A 17,241-nucleotide genomic window follows, 5' to 3' on the forward strand; every position below is an offset into this window, starting at 1 on the left:
TTTGAAATCTGGGTTTGCCCCTTTTTGAAAATTAGGTATGGGCCGAGGTTTTGCTTAGGAAAAGGTCAGGCCCAAGTTTGTTTTTAAAGAATTGGGCCTCAGTTTGTTTTTGGGCCCAAGTTATTTGGAAAGGGTTGGGCCGACTCATAAAATGCTTGGGCCAAGTTCTTCATTCTTTGAAAGGATGGGCTATGGTCTCATTATTGGGCTTTTTCAAAATACTGGCTAAGTAGTATGTGGTCTAAAATGGATTCAGAATGCATGGTATAATACAAGGTATCTCACAACATATATACAATAGACAGTATGGGGATAAGGATGTCCCAACCCAGGTTAGGTATGTATATACAGGGTTCATCATGGCACTATCCTAGTTAAGGGAAACTATATACAAGTATGTGTGGGTAGACTCTAACCCTATCGACAAAAGGTCCCCAATTTGGAACTTCATCCTCCCCCATAGGGGTTCGGATAAAATCCGCACTGAGTGGAGTGGTTGGCGGGTCCCATCAAGCTCTGCCACGAAGGGACTGACGCTATTACACTCCTATCTAATCCTAGTAAGGAAAGCTCGGGTATAGAGCGTGAAAGTGTGTGAATTCAATCTTAACCTAATCCCGCTACCCCGACATTTATTCACATGCTATTAAAAATATGGAAACAAGATATCTACAATCAATATATTTATTCAAAAGATTAGGAAACTCAATATATGCAATTAATATGTTCATTCAAAAAATTTGGAAACAAAAGAAAAAAGGAAACAAAATATTTACGATTAGTATACAAAATATCTATAATTAATGTGCTTATTCAAAATATCTTACAATTAATATGATTTTTCAGAATATTTGGAAACAAAATATCTACAATGAATATTCAAAAAATTAGGAAACAAAATATTTTTAATTAACTAAGGTTATTTACAAATTATGAAAGTAAAATATCTACAATTAATCAAAGTTATTTACAAACTACAATATTCACAAAATAAGGAGTAATTAAAAGATTTATTAAATTTTGAACTTGGGATAATTTATAATTAATTAATGGCTTGACTCTCTAAGTCCCAGCGGAGTCACCAAGCTGTCGCGACCCGGGCGCGCGTGTGCCCCGGGCGGCGAAATTAAAATCAATTTTAATTTTCAATTAAAAATAAGATTATCGGAGTCGCCACTAACCTTTTAGTGTGATTAGAACACATGATTACTACCCCGTTAGGGGTAGAATGGGTCTACGTTACCAGAGTTAGGCTCGGGAGTTCGGTTACGCGAGGGGAAGGTACAAGCACCCCCTACGCGCCCGTTCTTACGAACGGTACCTAATTAATTTGAAATTATCCCTAAGTTAATCTAATAAGTCTTTAAATTACTCTTTTTTATGAATTTATAAATACATATAAATAAATAAATAAATAAATAAATACAATATATACATATATATATATATTCCCTCAGAGCTTAGGGTACGTGATGCCCGAAGGCTCATACCCCCCGCAATAAAATCATAGGGATAATAAAATTAAAAATATTCAATAAAAAATATAATAAAATAAAATAATAATAATCATTATAATAATGAACATAATAATAACAATAATAATAATAATAATAATAATAATAATAAATAACAATAGTAAAAATAATAATAATGGTACTAGTAATAATAATAATAATAATAATAATAATAATAATAATATTAACAGTAGTAATCCCATAATGACAATAATAAATAATATTAATACGCACATATTAACAATAAATACATATTCTGACATAATGGTAACATAATAATTTCACACATGATAATAATAATAATACACTATAAATAAAAGGTAATAATAATAATCTTCCTAATGGTACACACCCCTAATATCCTATAAATACCTTTACACTTATATGGAAATAATTGATAAAAGAGATAAACCAAATTTCAAATTAAAACATGGAAACCTATGTACAAGTAAAGAAATAATGAAATTATGGAAACAAGGTATTGTTGAAAATAATATATACCAATACAACATGGTTGTCAAAATTAATACACAACCCTAAATGTACAAATATTAAACATTGAATGAATGCAATAATAACAAAAACACCAAATACATACAACGATGAAAATCCTTACAACACAAAAATTAAATGATAATAACATTAACACTTAAAATATAACCATAATGAAAACCTTAGATAGTAAACATACAATATGAAAATTTCCCATTTAATAATAATATACTAATATTGCAATGATAATATACAAATTATAATAATATAACATAAATATTTCCATAATATGATAATAATACTGGTAATAGCGTACAAATAATATAATGCTAATACAATCCTTGTAATAATAATACCAGCCATATACAAACAATAGAATACTAATACTAATAAAATCAATATGTTAATCAATATAATAATAATACCAATAATAATATCCAAACAATACCTTAATTTTACTAATAGTGATGTACAAACAGTAGTACAAGAATAATGCAATCATGTTATTAATAATAATATACAAGCTACCTAATACTAATACTAATATAATTAATATAATAATAATGCTAATATTACTAAACCAACTATGTAATAATATTACTAATACTAATACACAAACAATATGGTAATAACACTAATACAATCAACATAGTAACAATACAACCCATATAATCACCATATTAAAAATAATATACAAATCATATAATAATATTATTGATGGTAATAAACAAATAATAAAACAACATTATTCATAACGATATTCACATGATAATAATACTAATACTAATAATATAGAAATAATAATATTATTAACAATAATTCATAAATAACAATACTATAGAGTCAATATAAAATATATATGTATATGTACATATATATTAACACTGACACTAAAATAAACATATATTTGTGTGTGTTCTATGCATGTAGTGTGTGTGTGTGTGCAGGGAAAAGGGACAGCAGTGCTGTGCACGGGTGTATGTGTGTGTGGGTACAAGAAACTCAAAGAGGGAGGTCGCTGGGGCTGCTGTAGTTGGCTGTTGTTGGAGCGCTCATGGCAAGGTAGCGGAGCAGTGGTGGCTTGAGACGGCGAGCTACTATGCCAAGACGGCTTCGGCAGTGAGGGGTTGGCCTTGAGAAGGCAACTGGGGGCGTGGTTCCACTTGCCGGCGTGAGGAGAAGCCGAAATGGCACTAGTGACGGACGTGGTTGACAGCGACAGTGGTGTGGCAGTCCGGAGCTGTGGAGATGCTGGGGGCGACGGCGACAGTGTTTGCAGTGAGGGACTAGGAGGAACAGGTTTCCGTGGTGCCGTGCGTGCTGGGCGGCTATAGATAGAGAGATCAGAGCACTGCTGCGTCGCGTGAGGAGCGAGGTGGTGTGGTGAATAGCTGGAATGGTGGTCATATGGCCGGGAGGTTGGGATGCGGCTGTTAATGGTGATGCTCGCCGTAGTGATGGAAGATGGTAGCTACTGGTTGTAACGGGAATGGTCGGGGAGAGGCAGACGGTGGCCGTGAGTCATGAAACTGAGAGGGAGAGAATTGAGAGGAGAGAGTGGGGGAGAGATGGAGAATGAGGGTGATGAGAGCAGCGTGAAACTGCAGGCGGACTGACAAAGAAGAAGAAGAATGCAGCAGACTCTTTTTTTCTCTTTGGCTTTGCTGTGCGCTGCCCTTGTGTTCGCCCCGCCTTTGCTCCGTGCCTCCTTGCCCTTATATAAAAAAAAAAAGAATTGAAAAACCCTACAACCAACTTCCCTTCTTTGGAATTTATTTTATTTTTTATGCTTTTAGTAATAATGAAAATGGAAATAATAATAATAATAACTATCATAATAAGGTAATACTACTAAATAGTAAATAATAATAAATAATTATAGTAAAAAATAAAAATGAAGATACTATCGATAAAATAATAATAATAATATTAATAAAAATAAATTAATAATACTAATATTAACAGTAATAAATAATAGTAATAATAATAATAATAATGATAACATTACCAAAACTAACAAAAATAATAATGGCCAAAATAAGATACTAATGCTAATAATAATAATAATAATAATAATAATAATAATAATAATAATAATAATAATAATAATGATATATTAAAAACAACAAAATAAATGAAAAATAAAAATAAGTATAATAAAGTAAAAATAAAATAAAGATAATAAAAGTACTAGTAATAAAAAATGAAAAATAATAATAATAATGATAATAAAAATACTAGCAAAATAATAGTAAAGTACTAATAATAATAATAATAATAATAATAATAAGAGGGGATCCCGTGTTTTATTTGGTTAAGGCAAAAATAGGGTGTCTACAACTGGGAAGCCAAGTTTTGAGCTTTGCAACGGAAAAATGACCAATGTAGCACATTAAAAATCGAAACAGCTCAAGGAGGCATGAGTCACATAGTCAATAGCGAGCCTGAGAATCTTGATCCAAAATCTACCTAGATCATCTAGGGACTTTTTTGAAATATTGTATGAAGGAACTTTTTCTAATAAGAAGTAGAGTTTTCTATGAAATGATGATGATCTTTTCCATGAATCTTGGCTAAAGTACAATAGGTTGATACCTTGCCTTGGCAAAATACCTAGAAACTAACCTAATTGATGAGTGGAGCCAAACACCTCACCCTGTTGAACCAACACCCATCTCTCAAACTCTAAAGCAGAATGATCTATATGTTTGGCCATAAACTAGGATTGTTCTTAACACAGTGGATGAAACATATGGAAGTGTTGTCATTGTTTGTTATTATTAGTTGAAAAAATTCTTTAAATTTACACATGATCTTCAAGTTCATACATGCTTTTCAAATGATTGAGTACAGACCAGGGGAGTTGCATGTGGTGAAGTTCTACAATGATTGTACTGGTTTTTTAAATGCAATCGAGTTTGAGAGATCTTCTAAAGATAATCATCACAGTAAAAAGGAATGGGGTGCATGAAAAAGAAACAACCTGGTTTGTTCAAAAGGGTCGGTTGGTCGGAGACTATCTTCGTAGAAGTGGACAAAAAAAAAAATAGTTGCTGATATTGTCTAAGAAGCAAAACAAGATAAAAATAATGTTGTGGCAAACCTAGCCAGTATGTCTGACACCACAAATGAGAATCTAGATGGTCGAGTTGAAGTTAAAATACAATGAGAAGAGCATGTCATTAAGTAGAATGCTTGAAAGGAAATATCGTCACCAATTAATAACGATTTTTCTAATTACTTGGGTAGTGTGCATCAAATGCAATGGCCAAAAACCATTTACAAAGACTAATTGACAAAGACTTCTAATGGATCAAGCAATGAAAATGGCCATGAAGTGCAATGAGCAAACGCAAACATATGTATGACATTGACTTGGCAAAATACGTGGAAACTAACCTAACTGATGAGTCATACCATGCACAACCCCGTTTATCAAACTAGCACCCATCTCTAGCTTAAACTGCAAAGTAGAATGATCCATATATATGTTAGGCCATGGCCTAGGATTTATCTTAACATATATAGTGGACAAAAAATATAGTAGAGCTATCATTAATAGTGAATATTGGTTGAAAAGATTCTCTTAATTTGCGCATGGGTAGGTTGCTCGTGAAGCTACTTACAATTCAGCAGCACCAATAAAAGACTATATTCGTAGTAGTGGAGAGATAAAATTAGTTGTTGATATTATCCATTAAGCTACTTGACACCACAAATGAGAATATGAATGAGTTAAGTTGAAGATAAAATACAAAGAGAAGAGCATGTCCTAGGTTTAATGAGACCAGAGCCCTTACACATCATATTATATAGCTTTTCCCCCAAAGAAGTCCCACTTCCATCATCTGCGGAAGATTTTTCCAGTTTCTTTGAGACAGACTTTGTAGTATTATACAAAGGCTTCACGGAAGTATTACTTATTTTTAGCTTCTTCAATGAATCAGGTCGTGAAGATATTTTCTAACTTTTCCTAATAGAAGCATCCTCTTTCAAATCTGAAGGAAAGATCTATATGTTTGGCCATGGACTGGGATTGTTCTTAACATAGTGGACAAAAAAAATGAAAGAGTTGTCATTGATAGTGAATATTGGTTGAAAAGATTCTCTAAATTCAATCCTTTTCAAGTTTATACGTTTTGGAGTGGCCATGTACAACTCAAGGAAGGTGTGATGAAGTTCTACAATGATTGAACTGGTTTTTGAAATGCAATAGAGTTTGGGAAATCTTTTGAAGTTGCTCTTCACAGTAAAAAAGGATGGGATGCACAAAAGAAATAGCTTGGTTCAAATATCTATGGACGGGTTACTCGTGAAGATGATTACAAATTAAAAAGGGCCAGTAGGAGACTATCTTTGTATAGTGGACAGATAAGAATAGTTGCTGAAATTTTCTAGGAAACAAAACAAAATATAGAGAAATAATGTTTTGACTAACCTAGTCAGTGTGCTTGACACCACAGATGAGAATCGGGATGAGTTGAAAATAAAATACAATGAGAAAAGCATGTCCTTAAATAGAATGGTCATCTGTACACATTTTTATATTCAATTTTAAATGGCAAAGTATTAGTAACGATTTAGGAAAATAGTCACTAATAGTCTGTTATTAGTGACGATTTATAAAAACCATTACTAATAGTATGTTTTTAGTGACGGTTTATAATAAATGTCACTAATAGTACTTTTATTTAAAAAATATATAAACTATTTATTTATTATTAGTGATGGTTTTTGAAGGTTTTAAAACCTTCACTTAATACTCTAACATAGTAAACCCTAGAATTCGTGCGAATTTCCCATTTTTTCCCAATCTCCGTCCTTTATTTCCCTCCTCCCTCCCTTCCTCCTCCCTCGATTTTCTATCCCTACACGTGTCCTCTCCGGCCATCCTTGCCATTGTCTTTGCTTTTGTGAGCTCCTCCTATTTCCGTTGTTGCCGTCGCTAACCTGAGGTCATTCCACCGCTGTTGCCGCCACCGCTCACCTAAGCTGCTCCTCCCACCGTCATTGTTGAAGCTCCTCTAAGGTTCTTCTTATTCTTGTTCTTGTTCTTCTGCAAACTGTGGCTTCTGTGTGTGTGTGTGTGTGTGTGTGTGTGTGTGTGACTGTGTGTGAATGTGTGTGTGTGTTCCTGTATGTGTCCGTGTGTGTGTGACTATGTGTGGGTGTGAGTGTGTGCGCGTGTGCCTGTGTGTGTGTGTGTGTGTGTGTGTGTGTGTGTGTGTGTGTGACTATGTGTGTGTATTGAATACATCAGGGACTTGTGCTCAATTAGAGGTTCGAGGTTGAACTGAGTTCAAAATGTAGCATATGGATATGATTAATATTTGATTTGATGGGTTTAAGGTTCAATTAAGCTCAATCTAAGTAATTGAGGTTCAATTTGTGAAATTGAAATTCAATTTGACCTTAATCTAAAAATGAGAGGTCAATTGTGATTCAATTTTGAAGGTTTAGTTTGGGTTTTAATTTGATAATTAGAACTCAATTAATCCTTACTTGGGGAATTTGGATTTTTTGGGGGGGGGGGGGTATCAATTTTGAAAGTTCATGATTTTGAGTTTGAATATTATATGAACTTGTTGAATGTTTGTGTTTGCATGAATTTTTGTGATTGAATTTGATGAGTTCGTGTATGCTTTCCAAATGAAAGACCTGTGAAGATTGAAGTTTGAACTTTTCTTTCTTAACCAAGATAAAGTCAAAGTAGTCTTATAAGATTCAAAATATCTAGTCTAGCACTATACCAACAAGCTCCACTTTGTTAATAAAAGATAAAAACTTCATAAGATTGTGTACCTTAAATGTATCTTAAGATATGCTTACATGTTTGCATTATGTGATTGATGCAATAACTCTATTAATCTACTAATATAATCAACTCTAGCTACATATGATATATACTAAATCTAATGGAAGTTTCATATTCTAAACTACCTAAGAAACTTTTGACATTAGTAGCATTAAAAAAATTATGAGGACCATTTTTGACAAGTTTTAATTAGTTTTCAAGTGAAGTCAAAATTAGTTTATAGGATTCCATCCGAACATCTTTCAAAATATCGTTAGGTTCATATTTTTCCTTTTAGGAAATAAATATGCCACTATCTGTTTGGACAACTTCAATACCAAGAAAATAAGCCATTAAAATCATACTTGCCATCTCAAAATTAATGATGAATCATACCCTCCCTAAAATTTGCAATCATCATCTTTAGATTACCTCAAGTGAAAATTAGATCATATACATATAAGATTATATTAATAATAACATCTTGCAAATTAGATTTAGCATATAAAATATGCTCATGAGGACATTTTGAAATCCATGATCTTGGTATTATAAGAATCAATGTATGTATGTTAGGCTCTTTGAGTTCGTTTCAATCCATAGAAAACCCTTGTAAGCTTGTAAACTTTATCCGCTTTACATTTTTCATATAACATGCAAGTTGCTTAACATATACTTCCTCTTCAAGATCACAATTCAAATATGCAAGTTTTACATTCATTTGAAATTTTTTATAAAGAATTAAGAGCCACCGAAGATAATCATATGCACAATATCAAGGTGGAAAATAGGCGCAACATCTCAAATAATCAAATATGTCCCTTTTGTTTGTAGACTTCTATTATCGAATGTGCTTTGAAACAATATTCTGCCTCTCTTTTAGGCATGTACTTCATCTTATACAATTATTTAACACCAATACTTTAACTTGTATTGGCCATATTTATTACAATTATGACAATGAATCTAAGATTCATCTCACTTTTGGGTATACTATCATTATGTTCTTCCCAAACATGATATGTAGTTTTCTTTTTTCCATCATCGCAAAGTTGATTTCTCTGAATGATTTGAATTTAAATGACTCATTCTTCTCACCTTTTATATTTCACTGACTTTGTAGAACTTATTTTACACCAACTTACAATTTTTCATTTAACTGTTGTTCATACATCTTTAATAATGTTAATAATTTTTCCAACATCATTGCAGTCAAATCCTTACACTCTTCAACAACAATCATAATATATTTATATAAGATTGTAAGAGTTTGTAGGAGTTTCTCCATAATTTGAACATCTTTTATTTCCTCACCATTAGCTCTCCATCCATACTAAAAGCTTATAATGATGATGTGAAGTTTGCAACTGTACATTCTTTAGTTTTTTAAACCCCCTAACATAAGTTCAATATGTATACCTTCCCTCCTTTGTGGTTTTTATGTGAGCAACCATCTCAAAAATTAATGTATCAATTTCCTCAAAATATATAGTGTCGCACATTTATATTTTTCTTTCTAATTGTAATCAACACTTTCTTCTGAATTGATATCAGGTTTACATCATCCTTTGAATTTCTGAAACTTTGCTCTTAGACATCCCAAATATCTTAAAATTCAAAAAATAGTTGCATTTGTGTTATCAGTAGTGCTCAAAAATTATTTTCCTATTAAATATCAAGATTGTAGTTTGAAGCGAAGCAATCTTGATCACTAGGCACTAGTAGAAATGTAAATTTAAAAAAAATTAATTAATCAAGAATGAATATTTCATTGAATAATTAGGACCAATACAATTATTGTTTGCTTCTGTTACATAGATGAAGAATGGTTTAAGTGGTAGTGGGCGACATGGAAAAAATTTAAGCATTTGACCTTCCCTGACTTTTCTCCTTTTGCAACTCCCTTATATTTATTTATTTCAACCTTTCCAGAAGATTTTAGTTCATGTAGACACGTTGTCTTTGAAGCTTAATCCAAGGAAAAATATTTGTGAAAACTAATATCTACACGCAAGATTTAAAATCCACAATCACAAATATTATGTTAATAGTTAGATTCACTAAAGTGGTGTGGGATCTGCATCATGGGACCCACATGAACTCATACCTCTTACTTGTAAGAATCTAAATAAAAACGTTGACATCTTACAAGTAATAATTTCTAAATCTTACTATATGGAGGGATCGTCCTTTGCGAGTCTTTCTCTAATCCAAATAGCCATACAATAATAGTAGATAGGGATTTTTCTTTTTTATTAATTAGTACTCATAATATCAAATGCAACAACTTTAAAAGATGTCTCTAGACTTACTTATAGCATCCTTAACCACCTCAATAATGATTGAAAAGTAAATAAAAATAATGACAACAATAGTAAACAAAAATTGTTCCTCCTCAATAATAGTAGATAGGGATTTCTCATTTGGCTTGTAAACGCGCATGTGCAGGGGGTTACCCACATAACTTGCAATGTGGTTAAAACCTGAATTGGATTAGGAAACTAAAGGTATGACATATAGAATCTTAACCAAATAGCCATACAATCCATTTTATAGTTTCTCTTTTATAGCATTTGAAGACCAATGTGATGGGAAAACTAATGCATGGAACCTAGAATTTCAATAAACGACAGTCCACTGTCAAGCATCCAATCCCTATCTTCAGTGCTTTTGAGTTTGAAGATGAAGGAACTAGTGGATGCAGAGAAGATCTCTACAGGGCTCACTTTCATCCAAATTTTATCTTCACATTTTCTACGCAAGAATAAGGCGGGGCTTTGCCTAGAAACTAACCAAGAAAAATGCTTTTCCACTTCTCAGAGTGGGTTGGAATTTAAAAAATGTGATGAAAAGAAAAGAAAATAAGGATAAATTTTTGTTTTTCATATTTCATTATCAAGGAAAGTAAAAATTAGAACAAAAAATATGCTAAATCAAAAATAAATAAATAAATAAATAAATATCAAGTCATTGATCTTACATCCAGTTGATTTTTCAATCTTTTAATTGAACTTTATCAGAGGCAAATCTTCATATTAGAGAAACCTATTGGAAAACAACAATTGTTAAGGATTAAGTAATTTGTATACTTTACTAAAATTAGTTATTTAGTATATTAAAATAAAAGTTAGAATGAAATAATGTCATATCAAATTAAGAGTTTGCCAAAATTAAAAAATTGCTAGCAAAAAGTTATGAGTGCCACCATATAGTAATATGCATTATCCAAAAATTCGTGATTTAAATGGAATGGAATTTCTTATGACACATTCAAGGCATACCCACGGCAATTTTGATGGGTAGATGTGTATGCATTACTCTCCTAGTTTTGAAAAGGAAAAAGAAAAAATGAAATCACCTATCCAACATGATTGGTCATATATTTGTCTATAGATTAAATAAAGACTGAGAATAGAAACTATATTCTTAAAACGAACAACACATAACCAGAAAGTACTTGGAATAGAAACCATGACCTCTACTGGAAAACCACATACACAGACATGATGCTTAGTTTGCATATCTTCGTGCTAAGTTTGCTAACCAACCACTCAATAATACACTGCTTCCAATATGTTGCTCTGCAATCTGCAATTATTTAGACATTCTCAATAGAACTATCATATTCATTTGATCCTCTAAAGCTCATAGGTTACTCCCACCTTCAACATTCTCTTGTGTGGAATATCAAACACCTTCTCAGTTTGCCTCAAGTTCCTCTTCAAGAAATTGTAAGCATAATTTATTAGAATCCTTTTTCCCATCCCAGCTCCTTTGCCTGCAATCACCTCGATCTCGCCAATTAGGTGAATGATAGCTGCTTGTTGCGCTTTCTCCACTTCAAAAATTTCTCTATCCAACGTCTCTTGTTGCTTTTCATCCTCCGCTTGTGTGGCTTCCTCTTTCACATTATCATCATTAAGCAACCCATCATCCAATTCTTCATTCTTTCCAATATTTTCTCTATCATTGCCAAACCCTAAAAGCATCAAAACATCATCCCTCATGAACTCCTTGAGTCTCTCAACCAACAATATTTCGAAAGGCTTTTCCTCATTTCGCGCATCTGTATATCCATAGCGCACAACACAACGAAATACGTTGAGCTCATTTGGATCCAATCGGTGGAAAAGAAACCTCTCTTCCATTGGCACCTTGCTTACAGGTAGTGATTTGATTGAGACGAAAACAAGGATAGAGTGCAGTGCGGGTAAATTTTCCATATAGTGCTCAAATATGGGAGGGATTCCATGAACAAACTCAGAGTAAAAGATGGTGAGTCCCGGAATCCTGCAAGAGCTTGTGTTGGTTACCATCTCCTTCAGCTTTTCTGGAGAAATCATGTGATTGAGTTCGTAATAGTATTTTCTCCGGTACACATCATTCCAAATGTACATTATAGCCATTAGAAACAAAGCGAAGGCCAAGGGTAAATACCCTCCTTGATCAAATTTATAAAGGACTGAGCTTAAGTACACTAGCTCAATACTACAAATGATAAGAACATAAGCCATTATGAAAAGCATGTTGGTCTTCCATATCATGATCATGATGAGTACTAGAAACCATGATGTGAGCGCCATGACAAACATCACTGCAATACCTGTAATAGCAAATATGATTCATAACTTAAAATGAGAAAACTTCCCAATTAATCAATCTACACATTATGCCTCTATGGAATAATTAAATATGCAATGAATTGATTCCAAATCTAACAAAATTGTACAAGTTTGATTACCATATGCATTCCCAATTTTTGCAGTAGTCTTAAACCCAGCAGTGACTGCAATACATGCCAACATAAGAAGGTAGTTGACTTCAGGTATATAAACTTGTCCCTCATACTTTGTTGAGGTATGCACAATATTCACATGTGGGAAGCAACCTAAAGAGAGGGACTGTTGGATTATAGAAAATGCCCCCGAGATCATGGCTTGGCTTGCTATGATTGACGCTAGAACTGCCATAATGAACATAGGCCAATATAGTGGGCCTGCACCAGACAATATGTTACATGAACAGATAGTACTAAAATGAAATGGAAATAAGTGGCTAAAACATCATCTAGGTGCCATACATTCAAATAATTTGGTTGTAAATTCTCCCAACACCTACCAGGAATAGACTTATAGAAAGCATCTGAAACATCATCTAGATGTTGGTGAAGATAAGAGGCTTGTCCAGTGTATGCAAGTACAATAGCCGGGTATGTCACAACACACATGCTTACTTGTATGGATCGAACACTGAAGTGACCGAGGTCAGCAAACATAGCTTCAGTTCCTGCATTCATGCCACAAATTCAAGATTTAATCATTTTATTTTTTTTGTATATATAAAAGGAAAATTAAGCTTGGGAGACTGAAAATCAACTCTGATTCTGACCTGTTATGGAAAGGATAGTTCCACCCAAGGAAATCCATGCTTGCTTCTTATTCCTCTTGAAATACTCTATAATGTATTGTGGATTTAATGCTTTAATGATGACTGGATCAAATTTGAAGTAATTGTAGATGCCAATACCACCAATCATTGTAAACCAAATGAATATTATGGGAGCAAAACTGTAGCCTACTTTGTCTGTTCCAAATCTTTGTATTGAAAATAGAAAGACCAAGATTGCAACTGATATCCAAACAATCTTTCCTGCATATATTGGTATGTAAGCAACAGAGGAAGTGGTACGACAATATAGATGTTAATTTGCTAGAAAAGATCATTCGTGCATGCGCATACCACTTCTTGAAGCTAAAGCACCACTAGTTGAAATTCATAGAATTTCAAATAAGGAGATGTTGTAATTCAACAATTCAGCCTTCTATAAGTCTAACATTAATGCCACATTGGTCTAGTTGATTTTTGAAGGTAATACCCACGCAATTTTCAAACCATATTTTTCACAAATTCCATATTCAACTTATTAAAATTTAAGCAAATTATAGTAGCAAAAAGTCACAACATTTTAGCGGAGTAATCTAGTAAGTTAATTCCAATGTGGAGTTTGATTAGATCAAGTGACAAAACTAACATGAACAAGGTGCCATATTCAAACATCATATGTTGCGTTCCTAGAATTATCAGACATTTTGTGTTTTGTAAGACTGCTCAGTTGCTAAAGTCTTCTAGGTTAGAGATTAGAGCTCAAGTGGTCGGGATTTGGCTTCTTAATTGAGATAGGATGGCTTGGGGTGGCAAAACAGGTTCACGGGTCGGGTCTGAACGGATTATAAATAGGTTTGATTATAAACGGGTCGCAGACCCTAGCCCGCCCGTTTAAATGTCTCTCTCGGTTGAAGAAGAAGAAGAAGAAGTGCCGCTGTTAATTCTCTCACACTGCAGTTGCCTTCTCTTCACACACCTCCTGCTCCAGTTTCCTTCTTGCCCCATTCTTCACTGCGGCTGATCTGCAGATCTAGAGCCTAGAGGGAGCGGAATAGCCAAATTGAAATGTTTTCAAGAAGAGCAAGACAGCACAATAAATCATCGCTAGCCCCTAGTTACAGATCAAACTTCAACCTACCGAGAGAGAGTGAGAGATCAAACCTTGAAGACCATAGCAGAGATCAAATCGATAGCAGAGGCACGAACCATGACTGCCACAGCACCGCTTCTCGCTGTGAGGCCGTGAGGGGGACCGCAAGAGGGAGCTAGTGAGGCTTACGCTGTTCTACATTTTTGCTTCTGCCGTGCGACTTCTCGCCGAGTCGTCGTGAGGCTTTGAGGGAGATGGGTAAGGCCGTAAGGGAGCAAGGGTTAGTGGGTTTCGGGTTAGGTTGTTTCATAGACGAGTGACTCGACTTGAACTCGGGCTGACTCGTTTATAAACGGACGGGTTATATATTAACCCGGATGGTCCATTATCCCAATGGAATATATATTTTTAAAGAGAATTAAATTTTGGGCATAGGACAAACAGAAAGAAAAATTAGCCCCGGAGCCATGCATATAAGTGTGTGTGTGTCCATGGCAAAGTCAATGCTGAGCATATTTAAAAACTTTTTACAGCCTGTCCACGTGTGTAAGTATAGAAAATGAAATGACAAAAACACCCTTGCTATTGTGATGTGAGGGAGATGGATTGGAGGAGCATACTGTATTTTTGAAGGGCAGGTATTATACTTTAGATTAATAGAAGGGGAAAAGGGAATCCAAGCTAGCGTGCATAACTTGGAACCTCCAAAACTTGTGATCAGTTAAAACAAAAAAACAAAAAAAGTCACCTTATTCCACACGAAAGAAATGCATGCATGGGAATTGGAGAAGTGTGATGGATATATACCTTCTGTTATGGAAGATGCAGCATACTTGATCCCGTTTACGGCTGACAAAACTGCCCACCCAAGTTGGAACCAGAAGTCACATGCATGTGGTCAGCAGCCTGTGCGTGTGTGTGTGTGTGCGCGCGCGTGTGTGTGAGTAAGAGAGAGAGAGAGAGAGAGAGAGAGAGAGAGAATGAAGATAATGATATATACCAGAGATGCAAGGGGTGAGGACACCATCTCCGATGACCATGGAAGTGCCGAGCATGGTGGCGTAGAGCAGAGAGAATTTGGCGAAAGGGCTGTTCTCCAGCATTGTCTTCAGTGTGGTTGCTCTCCGCAGCTTATTGCTCGGCATTTCCAGCTTGTAATTTGAGACTGCACTGTCCTGCGCGTGCACACTCGGGATCAACCCCACCTTCGCATACCGGCATATCAGGGAGTACAGAGCAAATGTCCCTCCTGCGCCAGTGCATTCCCATTTTTCATATTCTTCTCTAATTTAATTAACTTGGTAAATCTATAATTAGATCAGATGCAAAATTATCCATGATGACAAGAGGAATGGGGTTATAAGACGAGCTCTCAATTTCAAGAATGTGTCACGAAAACAGGGGAACCGCCCCTGCGTAGGCAAATACCATATGCCATGCTCATTTCCACTACGTCCAGATTCTATTAACAGTGCGAACACAAAATGAAGTAAACTACTGAATTAAAAAAGTATTTTTGAATGACAAGCCAAATTAAATAACTTTTTTATTGCCGTCACGAAAGTATATACAATTCCAAGATGAAATATATAGGAAGAGAAATGCTCAAGATAGGCCCTTTTTAAGAATTATCATCCAAGTGGTTAAAACGTTGTGAACTTCACAAACAAGAAGGTGGGGGAAACCACAAAACCTACTTCACAGTTCGCATCATACTTTTGATCATACGTAAAATTTTGTTAAAAGTCTGTGTTGGTGATGCGAGACTAATTAACTTGCATCATTAAATCAACAGAGAGCGTAAGTTTCATTAACCGTATGAATGTGATAAGATGGTAGGATACGTACCGTCGCCGCTGTCATTGGCGTACAAGACGATGAAGACGTACTTGAGGAGGGTGAGGAGGGTGATTGTGTAGAAGATGATGGAGAGAACTCCAATGATGTCGTCGCTGTGGTTGACGCCGTCGGGAAAGGTGCTGGCGAACACGTAGAGCGGAGACGTGCCAATGTCCCCGTACACCACCCCTATGCTCTGGAATGCCAATTGCATTATCACCCACCATGACCCTCCATGCTTCAATTTTTAATTTCGAACACCCAAATATTACAGTCATCATCATCATAGAGAGAAAGAAGACGGAGACACTCAGACAGAGACAGAGATAGAGACAGGAGGAAATTAATGAATGAATGAATGAAAACCAAACCTTGGAGGGATAATGATGATGGTGGTGGTGGGGTGTGGGGAGCTTGGCGGATTCCATATCAAGAGAATCGTGGCGCCTCAGCTTCCTCCATGTAGCTTCGGGTTGTGCGTCATTAGTCCTACTCTGTTCTCTACCCATTTCCATTCTCAAATCCTTCATAAACCAAAACCTATCCCTCACTCTCTATGGCCTCTCCATATATATAGAACTGGCCGTCTGTTGTGCAAGCATCTCCCCTGTTTTCACATGTAGAAGATTTAGAATATGATATGGATGGACTAATTGAGTTTTACAGCTAGTAAATCTTTTTCACAAATTGAGTGACGGTGCATGCAAGGACATATAACTACTTTGGAATGGTGGCATGTCATCCAATTGTCATCATTGGCTAAACAATCCATTTTGGTAATCAAGAGGGACACATTAGATGTTTGGAGATTATTGTTTGTTAGGCTTTTCTTTTTCAATTGTTGGATTTTTTTTTGGACTTCTAAAGACTTTTATATGCTTTGTTTATTCAATTCAAGAGAATTTTGTTTGAGGAAATGAAGAGAAGAGAAAAATGAAAAAATAATTATTTTATTTTCTATGTATACTAAATACTACAAAATTTAAGAGTTAGAGATTTAATTATTGACATTTGTCTAGTGAAGTATCATAAATACACCAATGAGCAGATTTCAATGTTTTCATTACTTGGTTTGGTGTCGCCTAAGTGGATCTAAAGGGTTTGATTAGATTGGAGCGTCGGGTTAT

At 34.7% G+C, this 17,241-nt stretch overlaps 1 protein-coding gene across 2 annotated transcripts; it reads right to left on the minus strand.

The window, feature by feature from the left end:
- Window positions 1–11,171: 11,171 nt before the first annotated feature.
- LOC131155314 (potassium transporter 5-like) lies at window positions 11,172–16,653 on the minus strand. 2 transcript variants are annotated; one of them, XM_058108353.1, is made up of 8 exons: window positions 16,486–16,653; window positions 16,124–16,352; window positions 15,276–15,524; window positions 15,083–15,133; window positions 13,189–13,449; window positions 12,919–13,086; window positions 12,542–12,796; window positions 11,172–12,403 (listed from the first exon to the last, which is right to left on the minus strand). In XM_058108353.1, the coding sequence occupies exons 1-8, from the start codon at window positions 16,642–16,644 to the stop codon at window positions 11,439–11,441; spliced, it is 2,337 nt and encodes a 778-aa protein (XP_057964336.1). In that variant the 5' UTR covers window positions 16,645–16,653; the 3' UTR covers window positions 11,172–11,438. The 2 variants fall into 2 exon arrangements, 1 of the variants encoding a protein (XP_057964336.1); XR_009136781.1 differs by lacking the exons at window positions 11,172–12,403; window positions 12,542–12,796; window positions 12,919–13,086; ... (2 more) ...; window positions 16,124–16,352; window positions 16,486–16,653 and adding exons at window positions 14,136–14,222; window positions 14,347–14,592 and having other exon boundaries at window positions 13,394–13,449.
- Between the last annotated feature and the right edge of the window lie 588 nt (window positions 16,654–17,241).

The sequence above is a fragment of the Malania oleifera genome, chromosome 5 (assembly GCF_029873635.1).
Source record: "Malania oleifera isolate guangnan ecotype guangnan chromosome 5, ASM2987363v1, whole genome shotgun sequence".
NCBI classification, from domain to species: domain Eukaryota; kingdom Viridiplantae; phylum Streptophyta; class Magnoliopsida; order Santalales; family Ximeniaceae; genus Malania; species Malania oleifera.